A 17,114-nucleotide genomic window follows, 5' to 3' on the forward strand; every position below is an offset into this window, starting at 1 on the left:
ACAGTTTATGCCTTAGGAAAGTCTGTACATCACGTAATATTTTTTCCATTTCTTGTCTCTGACCTACAGTAAGCCTATTGTTTTATTCCACAGGTGTATTACAACACGGATGATGAACGAGAAGGGTAAGACACTCGGTTCTTTCATTTCAACACTCCAAGTCAGCTCATGTCAGTGGTAATGGCTCTTCCAGCACTGGTAACCCTAGGCAGGAAGTGAAACCCTCCTCTCACCTCAGGACTCAGAGCTGAGAGATGCTTGATTCTGGGGATCATCTGGGAGGGAGGCTGGGGGCCGGAGGAATGAATAGCTTTCTACTTCCAGGATTCTTTCCCCACCCGCTGCCTCCCTAAGACCCACCCCTTTGAATAACTAGCTGTTTTTCTAAGGGATCCATCCCTTCCATTCCATCCTTTCATCAATAATCCAGTTGGTGAAATCTTCTCAGTAGTCCTTCTTACCTATTGTTTGGCCCCAACACAAGATCAAGATGAGCTTGAGGCAAGAGTCAAAGATGACAGCCTACCCTACTTCCAGTACTGCCTGGGATGCACACACAACTCTCAAAGCCCTCTCCCTGAGAAGTTAGCCCGGCAGGCCAGTAGTGAGGCTGGTTTGAATACCAATTGGACTGAGAGCCTTTTCAATTGTAGGTAAGAGACAGTCACAGAGACTCCCAATGTCTCCACATCCTGAATGTGGTCCTGCAGGCTTTTAGGAGCAGCCAGATCTTCAAAGTGCTTTCTATCCATTAATTCAGTTTGTAGACTCAGAATTTTAGGGCCGAAAAGAAACCTTAAGGTCATTTAGCTGACCTCCTCTCGTAGATGATGGTAACAGCTATACCACCTCTTTGACAAGCAGTCAGCCATTTTCTACATGAAAATTCCCAGTGATGGAGAGTTCATGTGTGTGTGAGATAGCTCATCACACTATTGGATGATTCCAGCTCGTAGGGACTTCTTTTGTCTGTTGAGCTGATGTCTACCTTCTTTTGACTTCTACCCATTGGCCTTAGTTCTGCTCTCTGGATAAGTCTCATCTTCCCTCGTCATTCGAACATCCCCTTCCTCCCTACAACTGTTCTTGGTAAAATATAGTTTTACTTCTCAACATCTTAATTTCCCTCCAAGGTATACTACTAAATTTGTTAGTAGTCTCCTTAAAATTGGCTGGGTCAGAATAAATATATGTTCTGAACCACATAAGTTGCAGATTATATTGGGAGATTTCTTCTTAGGACCTGGATGCTATTTTATACTCAAAGCAATCTAGAACTACATGCATTTTCAATAGCTACTTTATGTTGCTGGTTGCATTACCTGTATGTCACTAAAATCTTTAGATCTTTTTTCTTCAAACTACAGTCAAACCGGGGTTTCCCTATTCTTATATAATTAATATATTTACTTGCAAAACATTTCACAGTTGGCAAATTGGAGCAGATATTGCTGAGTTTATTCCTAGAGCAGAGGTTGGCAAACTGTAGCCAGAGGACCAAATCAGGCCCACCGCCTATTTTAGTATAGTCTGCAAAATACAAATGGTTTTTACATTTTTTTAATGGTTGAAAAGAATTTAAAAGAAGAATAATATTGCATGACATGTGAAAATTAAATAAAATCCAAGTGTCCTTACGTGAAGTGCTACTGGAAACAGCTGTGTCAATTCATTTATGTATTATCTGTGGCTTCTTTGCTGCAACAGCTGCAGAGTTGAGTAGTTAAAACAGAGACCATATGGCCTGCAAAGTCTAAATATTTATTGCCTGCCCCTTTACAGAAAAAGTTTGCCACCTTCTATCCTAAAAGATAGAAAATCTCAAAGGAGTCAAATGATTCCCTAGCTGATGAGGAGCAGAACCTCATCCAGGACTTAATCTCTAAATTCTGAGTTCTAAGTTTTCTAAATACCTAATTAGACTGTTCTTTTTATCTTGGCACATAGATAATCCATTCCCAGTGGTCAGAATGAACATAAATGACTAGCACTGTCAATTCTAATCAGTAATTCCCACGTTTAATGAGGCACAATGTGGCATCACAGAAACAACATTGACTCTGAGCTCAGGAAGCCCAGGTTCCACTCCTGGGCTGCCGCCTACCAATGTGAAGCCTTGGGCCAGCTCCTTGATCTCTGGGCTTTGGTTTCCTTAATTTGACATTGAGGATCTTGCATAAGATCTCAAAGATTCCATCCAACACTAACATGCTATTGTTCTCATGGGAAAACTTAGTATTTTGAGTGAGAAGGGCTTGAGGTCCTGAATGCTCCTTGATGTGCAGGCCTCAGTTGTAAATCTGTCTCACCTCAAACTGTCCTTCCTTGCAAGCTGACTGCAGTTAGATGGCCATCGACCTACTTGTAACTCCATTGGTTTGACTTCTCTGTGTTGGCTCACCCTGTGTTATCGTACAAACTTGAGGCCCAAGGTCTGCATCTTTTGCTCTTACACATCTCACTAGAGTTTGAATAAGTGACATGAACAGCGTTGGAGCCAGAGTGTTAAGATATGGTAGGTGTGTGGCTATTGTGATGTGTAAAAGTAATAATTAACATTACTGGATACCTTGGCTGGGCACTGTGCTAAGTGCTTTATGCATGAACTCATTGAATTCTCCCAGATTTCCCATGACTCCCATTTTATAATGAGGACACTGAGGCTTCAAGAGATTAGGAGACTTGTTCAAAGACACACAGCTGGTAAGTGATAGAGGCAGGATTTAAACCTAAGTCTCGCTGCATTTCCCATCACTGGCTTTTAGCCATGATGCTCTACTGTCTAACCCTCTTAATTCTCGAGCTGTGGCTACAAAGTAGGTATCGAGAGACAGGCCCTCGCTGAGATAGCTTTCCAGCCTTGACAAAGGCACACCCTTGGTTCATTCCTTGGAGTGTAGGACCTAGATTGTGACAAGCCCAGATGAGTGTGTCTGGCAGAGGGGAGCAGATCTGAGGCCACCATATGTGTTCACCTAGCCATAAGGAGTGCCAGCTTCACTGGTATTTGTACAGCTTCCATCAGGACTGCTCATTGGCCACGTTCTTTCCTCTCCTTACCACATTGATTAATACTCACGTTAATTAATGCTCACATTAGTGTTCAAGTATGCAAATGAGTGCTTAAAATCATCACTCACACAATGACCAGACTGAGGATGTAACACACAAGAGCCCCTCTCTTGGTAACCCCATAATCATGCAGATGTGTTGACTTCTCTGCATTACCAGTCTTGTAGGCAGGGGATATGGCAGAAACAGAGTCTTTTGGACAGCAGTTCTCAACACCAGTTCTCTTGCTGCACAATCAAATCACTTGGGGGTTTAAAAAATATCATGCCAGTCAGCCACAATTTGAATCTGGTTTTGATCTTAGAAGTTCTTAACTTAAAATAACAATCTTTTAGAGTCTCAGTTTTCTCGTCTAAAAATAGCAGGATAATAACAGCCACCTGCTAGCGTTATTATAAGCATTAATGTATAGAATGTCCTGACACACTGAATTTGATTTTTTAAAAATCATAGCTATTGTTATTGTTAAGATTCCTATTCAGACCATGAAAAAAATGATACTTAATTGAGAAATGAAAGAGAGGGAGATAGAGATGAAAAGAAAGAACAAGCCAAACAAATAATTTTCTGGAGAGAATGGTCCTTTAATGTGGAATTTATGGATGTCTCTTATGGAGAAAGAGGAGCAGGCTTTAAACTCCCCTGAAATAATATGCAAGTTGATATGCAAATAGCATGCATGATGATAAATTCTATTTCCATTATTTCTGGAGATCTGGTCTTCATGTACTTCTGGCCTCTGGTTTCTTGGAAACCCCTCTTGCCCTGATCCTCTGTCTCCAGTGGGCCCCACTGAGGTCCTCTTTTTCTAGCTTGCAGCAAGGTCCCTTCAAGTCAAGCAGCTTTGCGGCTTCTACACTGCATTTGGGGCACTAGGATCCTTGGTAAGGTTGGGTGATCATGTGTTCAGAGGTCAGTGGTTTCTCTTCAAGATTGTACCATTTCCAGGCTGCTTGGGATGCTCAGACCTCAACTCTCTCCAAGAATTTATTTTCTCCCATGCTTCTTAAAGGCACACCACATACCGTTATCTCCCTTGGAACCACCATGTATAATCTCTTCAATGGTTTTTCAAGTCTTCTTGGCTGGAACATTGGTCTGCCACAAGCTATAACATTTTAGCAGGAAACAGAAATATCTGTATTACCTTTGAAAATGATTCCTCTGGGGCCTACTGACCTAGTTATGACTTGCAACTTTGAGCTCATAATTCAGTAATAGTTACTAAATCTATGTTGTGTGTTTTTTGTTTGTTTTTGGTTTTTTACTGATTCTCTCAAATGATTTATATTAAACGTCTTAAACTAGCATTAAATGATTAAAATCATTTTGGGCTAAGTTCTTCCCCAAAGAGTAATTCGTTGAAAATAAATGGATTCAGACCCTACTTCATAATGTGAAAGACTGTGCAGATTTGAATATAAGATGACCTCCTTTTCTGAGGATAACATGGGCAAGGGACTTCATTTAGGTAGGGCATTCATGGTAACAGCATACATAGGCCACAAGCAGAGTTGAGAAATGGGCAAACTACATCTCCGTGGTGCCTGCAACCCCATTCTTTCCTCTTCTTGAGCACCTCTTCAGTAGGCAAACAATGCCTAGTGAAGTTGACCCTGGCAGGTAGGCTGCAACATTGCCTTTTACAGGTATGGCCAGAGATCTGTGGTTCAGACCTGATACCTTCCCACTGTTTTTCTGATGAAACTTAACACCGCCTTTATACCTCCGGGACTTGATTTCCCTGAGTTGATCCTACAAGGTAATGGCTGAATGTGCTGCCGGGCCTAGAATCATTCTACATAATAACCACCACATTGTGCCAGGGAGATGGAAATTGATGTCAGAGAAAGCATCCTTTTCTTGCCCTCCAGTCCTTTTGCAGTACATTTATCCCTCAGTATCTGTGGAAGATTGGCCTCAGGACCTCCCATGGATACCAAAGTTTACAGACTGAAGAGTTTCTTTTATAAAATGGCATAGTATTCATCTATAACTGACACACATCCTCCGTTAAATCATCTCTAGATTATTTATAATACCTACTCCTATGCAAATTCTGTGTAAGTAATTGATATACTATATTGTTTTGGGACTAATGATAAGGGAAAAAAAGTCTGTACATGTCCAGTACAGATGCAAATTTTTCCTGAAATTTTTTATTGTGGTTGGTTGAAGCTATGGATGTGGAACCCACAGCTACAGGGGGCGGGCTGCAATTGGACTGGGCACCAGGACACCTGAAATTTGCTTTCTTCATCTGTCAAATGGGGCAGTCATATCTGCCCTTCTTTTCTTGCCTTGCTTTGAAAACAAATGAAACATTTGAATTTGAGCCACATAAACTTATTCACTCCTACTGAGTTTATAGATTTGAAAGTGTGAAAAAGCATTTTTGAACTCCCAAAAGAAATGTGGTTCATCCAAGATGTTATTTTAATGGCAGTGTTTGTCATGGTTCAGAACAGGGTGCTATCAAAAGTCAGCAGAACTGGAAAAATATAAATAAATCTTGCTTGGTGAAAAAGAATGTCACTAGCTTAGGAACCCTCGCACAGCATGATGGAGTGTCTGGTGATATTTCGGGCTATTTACCCATTATTAACCTACTAGTTACTGACTGCTGTGAATGGGTTTTTTAATCTTCTAGCCCTGAGGCCATGGTCACTTCAGTTCCAAGACGTGACACAGTAACATGACCTGCTTTTATGACAAGGTAGTAAGAGGAAGGCGGAGGGAACACTGCCCTAAAAACTTTAATAAGTTACCACCTTCAGCTGGGATCTGGGTTTTAAGTTTTTTCTCTAGTTGTTTCCATAGTTTGACTTACTAGGAAACAAATTAAGAGGATGCTGACACTGAAGAGCATTTCTCATACCCTTCCTCATTATCTCGGGGTTTTTGAATAGCTTTATCATGAGGTTGCTCCCTCAAAGATGCTTCTCTGAACAGCCTGTTTCGCATATTAGTTGCATTGCCCTGCATTTGACACTTAACACATTGCACCTTTTGTCATCACTGAAATGGGATACAATTTTCTTAACAGCCTCCTTTTAAATATAAGAGACTGAGGCCCAAGAACGTTGAGGAACTGGTCCAGGCTCCTATAGCAAATTGTAGGGCAAGGGATTTAAACCAAGGTAATGTGGTCTCAGAATTCCTGTCTTAACAGTTCTGCTGAGCTACCCATCTGGCATTTCTTCACGTGCCTGGTCCTGGAGGCTTGGGCCTTAATCCTGAATATTGAAGTCTCAAAAGATCAAAAGCCCTGAAGTCTAAAATCCCTCACGTCATATTTTTGGGATCTCAACATTCAGGATCATGGCATCTGGGATTGTGTCTTTTGGGATTGTGATCAGCACCGGGTCCCAGGAATCTTTAGAGACACTAAAAATTTCTAAAAACCTGCATCTGTTCCCTTGAAGGTTTGAAAAACAGTAAGATTCCATTCGGGGACATTTTCTCAGTGTCAGTGACTTCCATCCTCTTAGTTTCTGTTTCTCTCAAAAAAAAAAAAAAAAAATCCTCCTCTTGCTTAGGGTACCCGGGAGACTAAGCAAGGACAGCGACTGTGGGAGGAAATGCAGAAACATCAGAACCGGCCGAGCTGGGGACATGCAAGGCCTCAGCACCACAGGCTTCTGGGAAAGGGGACTGCAAACCTCTCCCGAGAAGGAGCAAAGGCCTGTGCAGCCAAGGTCTGGGTGTCTAAGGAACTTCCACCACTGCAGTCTCATCTGCTGCAGCTAGAGGGAGAGGTAGAATGGCAGGAAAGCCACATCACAGAACTTGTGTCAGGCTCACAGCATTTCCAGATTTCTCTGCTGTTCCCCTAAGGGGGCTGGCAAAAGGGGGCAGGCCACCCAGGCCTCAGCTGGTTGGTAGGGGCTGATGTGACTTGGACACCATACGGACACCAGGGATTTACTTCCCCTCAGCCCCGATCTCGAGCAGAAAGAAGGGATAGGTGTAGGACGGAGTGGGTAAAACCTACTTTTGAAGTCTCACCTTTGTGGATCCATATTCAGGAGGATCCGTGGGAAGCACGTGTTAGGTTCATGCCCTAAAGATACTGGTGTGTGTGCTGCTTCAGACAGGGATTGCTTGGGACCCGCAAGGGAAAGAAGGAGGTTGGTGAGTGGATCCAGTTACGGAGCATAGGGATGGTATAAGCAAAGGAAAAGATAGAAACTGACGTGTACATGAACGTGTGTTTTGACACCTTGCCGGTTTTACTTAAGGATTTCTGCTTATCTTTTCTAGCGGCAGTGTCCTTGTTAAACGGATGTTCAGGCCCATGGAAGAGGAGTTTGGTCCAGTGCCTTCAAAGCAGATGAAAGAAGAAGGGACAAAGCGAGGTATCTCTCCTGCTGGGGCATGCCCTCCCAGAAGGGACGCGGGGTGTCTCTCCCAAGAAGAGCTTGCAGCCCTCTTGCCCAGGCCCCCATGGCTCTGTGCCAGCCTGGTGACTTTCTCTTCACACAGGAAGTCCACAGTCTTCTCCTTTGCTTTAAACTCTGTCCTTTCAACACCTTAAAAAACGTTTGTTATTCCTGGGTGCTGGTTCTTTCCTTTGTCTTGGGAGAACGTAATGAATAAACAGACTCATCGAGCAGCAAGGTACAAGGTTAAGAATGAAACTCTTGCTGTGTGTGTGACAATCATACCTCATAAGAACTAGTGATTGAGCCTCATTCGATACATGCAAATGATTCATCTCCCCCAAATAAATGAGCCTCAGGTTTCTGTGGCATCACCACTTACTCATTTTCTCCCAGTCAAGGGTCTTATTCTGCTTCACCAAGAGGGTAAGAAACAAAGTTTGACTGTGTCCATGTCTTGCCCAACATGTCAGTGCCACACCCCATTCCATGCCCTTCCTTGGAGTAAGAGGAAAGTGCGTGGGTGCACATTCCCCTCAGTATCCTACTGCAGCCAACACTGAGGCTTCTAGAGACCCAAGACCTAGCCAGTACTGGATTTTTTTGTTGTTGTTTTGAGACAGGGTCTTGCTGTGTCACCCAGGAGGTAGTGCAGTAGCACAATCAGGGCTCACTGCAGCGTCTACCTGATGGCTTTCAGCTATCCTCCCACCTCAGCCCCCTGAGCAGCTGGGACTACAGGTATGCACCACCGTGTCTGGCTAATCTGTCTAATGTTTTGTAGAGACAAGGTCTCAATATGTTGCCCAGGTCTCAAACTCCTGAGCTCAAGCTATCCTCCTGCCTCAGTCTACCAGCAGTACAGATTTTTTTTTTTTTTTTTTTTGACAAAGTCTTGCTCTGTTGCCAGGCTAGAGTGCAGTGGCGTGATCTCAGCTCACTGCAGCCTCCACCTCCTGGGTTCAAGCGATTCTCCTGCCTCAGTCTCCCGAGTAGCTGGGGCTATAGGAGTGCGCCACCACGCCCAGCTAATTTTTGTATTTTTAGTAGAGACAGGGTTTCACCATGTCGGCCAGGATGGTCTCGATCTCTTGACCTCGTGATCCGCCCGCCTTGGCCTCCTGAAGTGCTGTACGGACTTTTAATGAGTCAGTTCACCATGTTAAATATGCCCACCATCTGCACAGGCTTGAGTACTTTGTTATTGAGAAATTTTATTTTTTTCCTGTTTGTTGTAATGGGATTTGCACTGTGGTCAAGAGAACCCCTCTGTAGCCTGCCACAGCCACCTGCAGTTGTGTGACCTTGAAGAGCTTCCTCACACTTCTGCTCCTCCGCGTCCTCATCTGTAAAAAGATGGCAGGAGTGTCTACCTCATAGAGCTGTGTGAGGACTGAGGAGTTAATACCTGGGAGATCCTTCAGGCAGGCACCTCCTACATAGGCAGCACTCCGTGCTCACTGTTGTAACTGTTGGTTTTATTATTAGTAACTAGTTAAGTGATATTATCATAACTGTGGATAAGTAGTTAGTGCTTCAGAATGGAAACAGCATAAATGCATAAATGCTACATTAGAAACATTTAAACGTTTACAAAAATTTCTTAAAAAAAATTTTCTTTTTTGAGACAGAGTCTCATTGTCACCCAGGCTGGAGTGCAGTGGCATGATTTCAGCTCACTGCAGCCTCCACCTGCCATGCTCAGGTGATCCTCCCACCTCAGCCTCCTGAGTATCTGGGACCGCAGGCACACGCCACCATGCCTGGCTAATTTTTTGGTAGAGATGGGGTTTCACTATGTTGTCCAGGCTGGTCTCGAACTCCTGAGCTCAAGCGATCTGCCCGCCTCAGCCTTCCAAAGTGCTGGGATTACAGGTGTTAGCCACCATGCCCAGCCAAACCTTTAAAAAAATTTCTGATTTCACAAACTCACCGTCAAATATTCCAGTACATTTGAACTTCATTCTTGGATGGCTTTTCTAGAGTCAGGGCAGTAACACAGAAATCAGGAATCACAGAATCACACAGGCAAAACTAATTATGGCTAGCCTTCATACAGAGTGCTTGGAGGTTAATCTAAAGACTGTTTTTCAGATTATTTTGAGATTGTGAAACCAGCACAAAAATTGCCACTAGAAATTGTACTGGGCTGTGGCCTTTGAAACATCTGAATCATAGACACATGAGGGCACTGTAACCTTCCAGCAATAAAGGGCACTTTCCTCGGGAGTGATTTTTCTTGGGAAAAGGTCAGTGGGGTTACTGGGCCCCTTGCTCGGAGCATCCACTGAGCTGGTCTTTGAAAAGTAGGGGAATGAGGTTCAATGACTTTGCCCATTTGTTTATTTGTTAGAAGTTCTCCGAGAGAGAATGAACATAATTATTACCAATGCCATGATTATTGGTTTTTGCTTTTGTGGCAAGGTGGCTGGGTGGGAGTCCCTTGGGGGCTGCCCATGTGGCTGCCTGCCTTTGGCTGCACAATGTCTAGGATGCATGATGGTTGTTCTTGCGACTATCAGCAGAGTGATTACTTCAGTTGCTCTGCCACAGACACAGAGTAATGAAAGCTGGCTCCCTGGGAAAGCTGTGGGGGTGGACTGTGAGCCCAGCACACCTTGCGAGTTGCTGTCAACAGGCCCAGCAGGGGAACGGTGGAGCTGCCCTGCCTGGTGCCACTCCGAGGCCCATCAACATGGCTCCCGTTAACACTTTCCAGCCACACCTGAAGCAAGAAGAGCAGCCGTATCATTTCAAAGACCACTATTTCAAAAGAAGAGATTTGTAAATCCAGTGGAAGCAGTACTCATAATAGAAAATGGTTTGGGGGACCAGGCATGGTGGCTCATGCCTATAATCCCAGCACTTAGGGAGGCTGAGGCGGGTGGATCACTTGAGGCCAGGAGTTTGAGACCAGCCTGGCCAACACGGTGAAACCCCCTCTCTACTAAAAATACAAAAACTTAGTCGGGTGTGGTGGCACATGCTGTAATCCCAGCTACTCAGGAGGCTGAGGCATGAGACTCACTTGAACTGGGAGGCAGAGGTTGCAGTGAGCTGAGATCACGCCACTGCACTCCAGCCTGGGTGACAGCGAGACTCTGTCTCAAAGAAAAAGAATATAGTTTGGGGGTCAGCCTGCTGGAAATTACTTTTTTTTTTTTTCCTGTTGGGGGCTGCAGAGAGAATTATAGACTGTTTATCTGCAGCTGCAATCAATGGCTTTTTTCCTTGCCTTGAATTTTCCTTATCTGGTTGTAACTAAGGTCCTGTATTCTAATTATTTTTCCTTGTACTGCTAACATTGAGTCCTCGTATAATAGCCATTAGGTCATTAGATTATTTTAGCTGAAATGAAGGCCATAAAATATTCCTTCCAAAGAACTTAATTTGGAAATCTTTGGAGACACATTCTATTTATTTAATTGGTGTTTTACTTTTATATTTGGTAAAAAGAAGAGACTCGGCAATACTTGTTCATTATTTTCTTTTTCTTTTTTTTTTCATACACTAACTGAACATCCACTGGCTGCAGAAAGGAAATGCAGGTAGAAGCCACATGACTCGTGCAGACTTGGCCTTTGTGAAGCAACCAGCTTTAATGAAGTCCCCCCAGGATTGGGAGGAGGGGAGGAGGGGTAGGAGTTTGCATGAGAGCTGATTTCATTTTCTAGCTTCAACTTTGTTCTTCTGGTTGATGGCTCTGTTGGTATCTGAGTGTCGCTGGTACCCAGAGTTGGCAGGGTTTTTTGACCTGTGCATTTTCCCTAGATGGCCATGGGGCTTCAGCCTTAACCTTCTTCCTTCCCTCTGAAGGAAGAATCAGAGGCCACATCACTGGGAGGAGGGAGACCACTCAATGGGGATGAGGGTGGCCTCTGAATGACAGTTCCAAGTTTATTCTGGGAGCTGAGCTGCAACACAACTGCTGTAAGGATGGGGACAGGCAGAAAGGGCAACGGTGGCAGAAGGAACATCAGCCAGCAGCTGTCATGTCTGTGGGACCCTGGGGGAGTGTCTCAGCCTCTCTGAGCCTCAGTGTTCACATCTTTAAAGATAGCCAAGACTTCTCTATCATCTCTCTTACTCTACGTTCTGAAATTCAGAATGTTATTTTGCAGAGAAATAAATAGAAAAGCTATACTCCACTTCACTGAGGGCACTAGAACCATGACAACTGTTTCCCCCACTGATCGAGGACGGGTGCTTGCTGTGTGCAGGCCCTGGGCTAAGCGTGCCACATGGCTTTTATTTCATTTAACCCTCACAGTAGCTCTGCGAGGCAGATGTTATTATCCATGTTTCGCAGAGAAGACCAAGGCTTGGAGAGTTTAAATGACCAAGGCCCACAGCAGGGGTTGCACTCTGGGGTCAAACCCAGCCCCGTGGGACTCCACATCCTAAGCCTGTTCCTCCCCTTGTCTCGGACAGTGCCGCGTCTCCCTCCCAGGCCTGTACACGTGTTGGTTATCTGTCTGGAGTTTGCTCTCCCTCTTCTCCCTTTCTCCCCACTGCCCCCACCTCATCACTTGCCTGCATTCATGCACACACAATTCACAACTTGGATCTCTCCTTCAAGGGACCCTTGCAGAAACTTCCCCCAACCCCTCCGGGTCACAGCCAGGCCCCTATAAGCACTGTTTCCTGCCATTTTCCTCCATAACCCTGTGTCTAGTTGTGTGCTTATTTGAGGAACGCCTGCTTCTCTAAATTGACTGCAAAAACCTTAAGGACAGGGCCTGTGATTTATCTAACACTGCCACAACCCCAACTCCTAGCACACACAGCCTATGGCCCAGGTGGGCATTCAGTAATATTTGTCAAAGGAACAAATAACACAGAGGAAAAGAGGTTGCAAAAAAAGGTGTGATGCACCCCTCAGGAGAAATTCCAATGGGAACATTTGTGTCAAAGCATCTTATGGCCAGGTTGTCGGTTTATCTCATCTGATCACTCCTTAACAGCCCCTAGCCACAGGTTGTTTATGGAGATGTCTCAGTCACCCTTGTTAAATGTTATCTGGACCAGGGTTCCGAGGCTTCACAGGAGGTGCCACCCTCTAACACCTGTGTGACAGGAAACAGTCCCCTGGAGCAGCTGTGGAATTGTGCAGCCCCTCGGTCACGTGGCTCTCTTGCCTTCTCTTCCAGTGCTCTTGTACGTGAGGAAGGAGACTGACGATGTGTTCGATGCATTGATGTTGAAGTCTCCCACAGTGAAGGGCCTGATGGAAGCGGTAAGCCATATACTCCTTTCAGCCTCCAGGAAACCTGCTGTGTTCTCTCTCCTCTGGAGTCCATGTACTAACGTGCAGCCACCGAGATGGCTTCAGAATGAGCTTTATACAGAACAAGAAAAACCTGAGATTTGTGGAGGCATTGATATCGCTACTGTCAAGGCTTATTAGCATCTTGAGAAGGAAACTGAAAAACTGCCAATTCCCTGTCAGCTTAAGGCTAATCACAGTTAGATGCTGTGGAGGAAGGTGAAAGTGAGTTCTCACTTGTCTCTTGGTATGAAACGAAATTAGATATGATTAACTCCCAAATATACACAAAACAAAAACAATTAAGTGTTTCACTGGCTGTGATGGTGTGGTCAAAAAAAAAATATGATCTCTTTGTTAAGAAAAAAAATAATGCAGAATTATAGTGATTTGCCGTAAGACTTTTCCCTTCCTACCCACGGTCTTGTCTAGTATTACCCAACTTGGGCTCACAAGAAGCTATTTTACATTTTGTTTATATGTTATTCACCTGAATATAACCTCAATAGAACTCTACTTTGAATACACTCTCTAACTCCCTCCACTCCCAACTGCCCCCCCACCCAACTACTGCCCCATACAACTATATTGTAGAAGATTTGTTTTGTTATAGTGATAGAGACAACAGGACTGCCAGGAACACAGTTCAAAATTGTTGGTTGGTTTGGAAAACTGCTACATTGGAGCAGCATCTTGGGTTATGAAGCTAAATGTTAAACTATACAGGATAGTTCCTATAAATGGAATCATACCATTTCTTTCATTTGGGATACTCTTTTTTGAGCTTCCTTTGTGTTGTAGTAATCAGGACTTCCCTCTTTTTATGATTAAATAGTATTCCATTGTGTAAATGTACCACATTTTGTATTTCCACTTATCAGTTGATGGACATTGGAACTTTTCTACCTTTTGGCTATTGTGAATACTGCTACTATGAGCATTCATGGACAAGTTTTGTTTGAATACTTGTTTCCAGTTCTTTTGGGTATGTTCCAAGGCATGGAATTGCTCAGCCAGATTCAAAAAGCCACATGTGGTATGATTCAATTTATAGGACATATTCAGAATAAGCAAATCCATAGAGACGAAAGGCAAGTTAGTGGTTGCCAGAGGATGGGGGTAGGAGGTGGAACAACTGCTTAATGGGTTTTCTTTGAGGGGCATGAAAATGTTTTGGAATTAGATAGAGGTGTTGGTTGTACAATATTGTGTATCTACTAAACAGCACTGAATTATACACTTTAAGATGGTTAAAATGGTGAATCGTGATATCTATTTATCTATCTATCTATCTAGCTAGTATTCATTGTTCACCAGAAATTTTTAAAAACTGTGTAGGAATGTTACCAATGTCATCGTGCTGCCCTCTGTGATCTGTTATTAACAAGTCCCCAGGCAATTCTGAGTGGAGCATCAAGGACCTCCAGAAACACACTGATGGAGGATTAGGTCATCTTTTTTCTTCTATAGGATTTTTCCATAGTATGGAGTTTGTTGTTAGTGGATCTGCCTCACATTAAGGAAAAACAAAAACAGAAATCAATGCCACAAAAATATGATCTATATATATTCAAATAAACCAAGATTTGTAAAATGAGTCTAAGATTGCTAGGGGATAGACTAAGCTGGAAGCTCATAAGCTGGAAAAGCTCATAAAATATTTGGACCTTTCTGGACAATGTTGGATAATTTCATACTCCAATCTGGCCCTTAAGACTGTATTACCAAAACTGACTTAACCGGGACAGTGGTATTTGAAAACCACAGAAGCAGTTGCTTAAATGCATATTCTCTGACTTCAACTCTAGAGATTCTGATACTTCTGAATTGCAGGTAGATCAGGGAAGGGAGGAAGTGGGAATCAGGAACCTATATTTTTAACAAGCTCCTGAGGATATTCTGAGATGAGCTAGGTGTGAGAACCTCTGATCTAGACCATTTCTGCATTCATTCATTACATTCCGAGCCTTCCTTTTTCCTTGGTGTCTTTACCTTCCGTGGTATCTGACCAGTTCTATAAGTGTTCTGTAGATGGAGTTGGAATGGACCACAGTGGAACTCAATGTCACCTTCACTCCCACCTAAACAGCAGCTCAGCAACCTCTGCCTACCCTCCCCGCCTCAGCAGCATCTGGCCGTTGATCCCTTTTAGTGGGAGCTCATTACACCTGCCTCACTTTGGTTAGCTGAAGGTACAGGGTGAGGGGTGGGGATGTATCCTTTGACCCTGTAAGCCACAGAGAGGTCAGGTTCCCTAGGCTGGCTCTGGTCAGATGTCTTAGGGCAATTCTGATTTCATCTCCCCTTTATGTCTAAAAAGAAAAGGTTTCATTGAAGCACCAACACAAGCTATTTCCTTGCTTCCTAAGTTATGCAAATGGGAAAGCTGTGCAAGAGAAGTTCCTCCAGGATCCTCGGGTGATGCAGTCTGGAATGACAAAGCAGCCCCGGCAACTTGGGGGCAGCCATGAAGGACAGCAGGCTCTGTGTAAGCGAGGGCGTAAGCATGCTGTGAAATGAGGTGGTAGAATCTTCAAGAACAGTGGCTCCCGCTCACTGTAGTTGTACACTAAGTTTATCTGGGACCTGGGTGGGGTAATAAAGGGTTTCCTTTCAGGGTGTGGGTTCTCTTTAGACCAGGACCTTACTAGTGCATGACACTTTATCATAGTGACACCAGTGCATCCTCGTATATTGGTAATATGCATGTGTATAATATAAATATATACAATATGACATATTGTATATCTATATTGGTATATACAAATGTATATTGGTAATGTGTGTGTGTGTGTGTATGTGTGTGTACTATACAGACAGTATAGCTTAGGGGTCAGCATATGGGCTTGGCCTCAGAAAACCTGTGTTCAAATTCTGGCTGTGCCTCTTGCTAGCTGGACAAGTTTCTTAACCTCTTCTTCATTGTTAAAATGGAAATAATAATACTACCTGCCTTGTGGGATTGTTGTGAGATAACAACAAATGAGACAACAGAGATCTGAAACTCTGCCTGGCCTCTGGTATATACCAAGTCCACAGTTAAATTAGCCTTTATTACTAAATCATTGTTTGGGTAGAAATCCTCAGATTTTGGATTTCTCAAGTGCTCCTTTTCTACTGTCCAAAAGGCAGAATGTTATTTTTACTCATGATTCCATTATGTAATATCCCACGAATTTGAAATTTCAGAGGAGGCACGGCACAGGGCTGTGGAAATGGTGCAGGTATCTGCATCTGAAACTCCAAAGTTGTGTGGGGAGGTCCTCTCTCCTGAGTCCAGAGGCAAAAAGCTGCTCCCAAGAAATGATCTTTATGCCCCACAGTCCAAAGCCCCACATTAAACAAAGTCTCAAGACAAGAAGGCAACGTGACCCTGGTCTGCATGTTTTGTTTTGACTTTTAATTTCAAAATAATATCATTGTGAGGGGGCTTATAGTTTTTAACAGCTGAAGGTTATATAGACAGAAAAAATGCTCAGTGAGTAGAAAAGGGAAAAACCTTAAATTTTAAGAAAACATGACTAATCAAGAGATATTATGCTTGACCTCAGGCCATCACTTTGAACTCTGTCACTGGTTGAAAATGGCTTCCCATAAATACAAACAAAGTCCCCTACTCATTACTGTGGACCTAGGGCATTGCTTATCTAACTGGGCCCGTCAGAATCACCTGGGCTACCTTTCAAAGATGCCATCCCACGAATGGATCACTTGAGGTCAGGAGCTCAAGACCAGCCTGGCCAACGTGGTGAAACCCCGTCTCTACCAAAAAATTAGCTGAGTGTGCTGGCATGCGCTGTAGTCTCAGCCACTTAAGAGGCTGAGGCAAGAGAATCACTTGAACATGGGAGGCGGAGTTTGCAGTGAGCTGAGACTGTGCCACCACACTCCAGACTGGGCGAGAGTGACTCCGTCTCAAAAAAAAAAAAAAAAAAAAAAAAAAGATGCCATCCCAGAACCCCACCCATGATCTTCAGAATCAGATTCTATAGGGGTAGGCCCAGGAATCAGCACTGGTAACAAGCTTCCTGGTTAATTGAAGCCCATTAATGTGAAAGCCACCAGCTGGTGTGTACTTTGGCTGGGAAGTGGTATTAGAGTCTGATTCTGCCCTAAGGTCCTACATGCATTATTCACTTAGGATGGTAATAAGTCACCTTATGACACTCTTTTGGTTGCACATTCTGCAAAGGTAGTTTTAAACCAAGATGTGGCCCTACAGTCTATTATTTCATGACCCCATCCCAGCGGATTTTAGGAATTGGCCTGGGTCTAGGCTACCACCTTCATCAAGGGCTTGGGAAGACCAAATGCTCTCTGTTGAGAAAGGAACTCATAGTCTTCCAGGGCAAGCAGAATTCACAACTCCAAATGTAAAAGTATGCCTTGTGTGA

At 43.8% G+C, this 17,114-nt stretch overlaps 1 protein-coding gene across 2 annotated transcripts in view; it reads left to right on the forward strand.

The window, feature by feature from the left end:
• Positions 1-17,114, forward strand: part of GRHL2 (grainyhead like transcription factor 2) — a 177,481-nt gene that overhangs the window by 143,948 nt on the left and 16,419 nt on the right. For both annotated transcript variants that reach the window (XM_003256071.3, XM_030794974.1), the window contains exons 12-14: positions 94-125; positions 7,336-7,430; positions 12,605-12,690. In XM_003256071.3, the coding sequence (XP_003256119.2) occupies positions 94-125; positions 7,336-7,430; positions 12,605-12,690 (213 nt within the window). The remainder of the gene's footprint in view (positions 1-93; positions 126-7,335; positions 7,431-12,604; positions 12,691-17,114) is intronic.

Source organism: Nomascus leucogenys, chromosome 16, assembly GCF_006542625.1.
Source record: "Nomascus leucogenys isolate Asia chromosome 16, Asia_NLE_v1, whole genome shotgun sequence".
Taxonomy (NCBI): Eukaryota; Metazoa; Chordata; class Mammalia; order Primates; family Hylobatidae; genus Nomascus; species Nomascus leucogenys.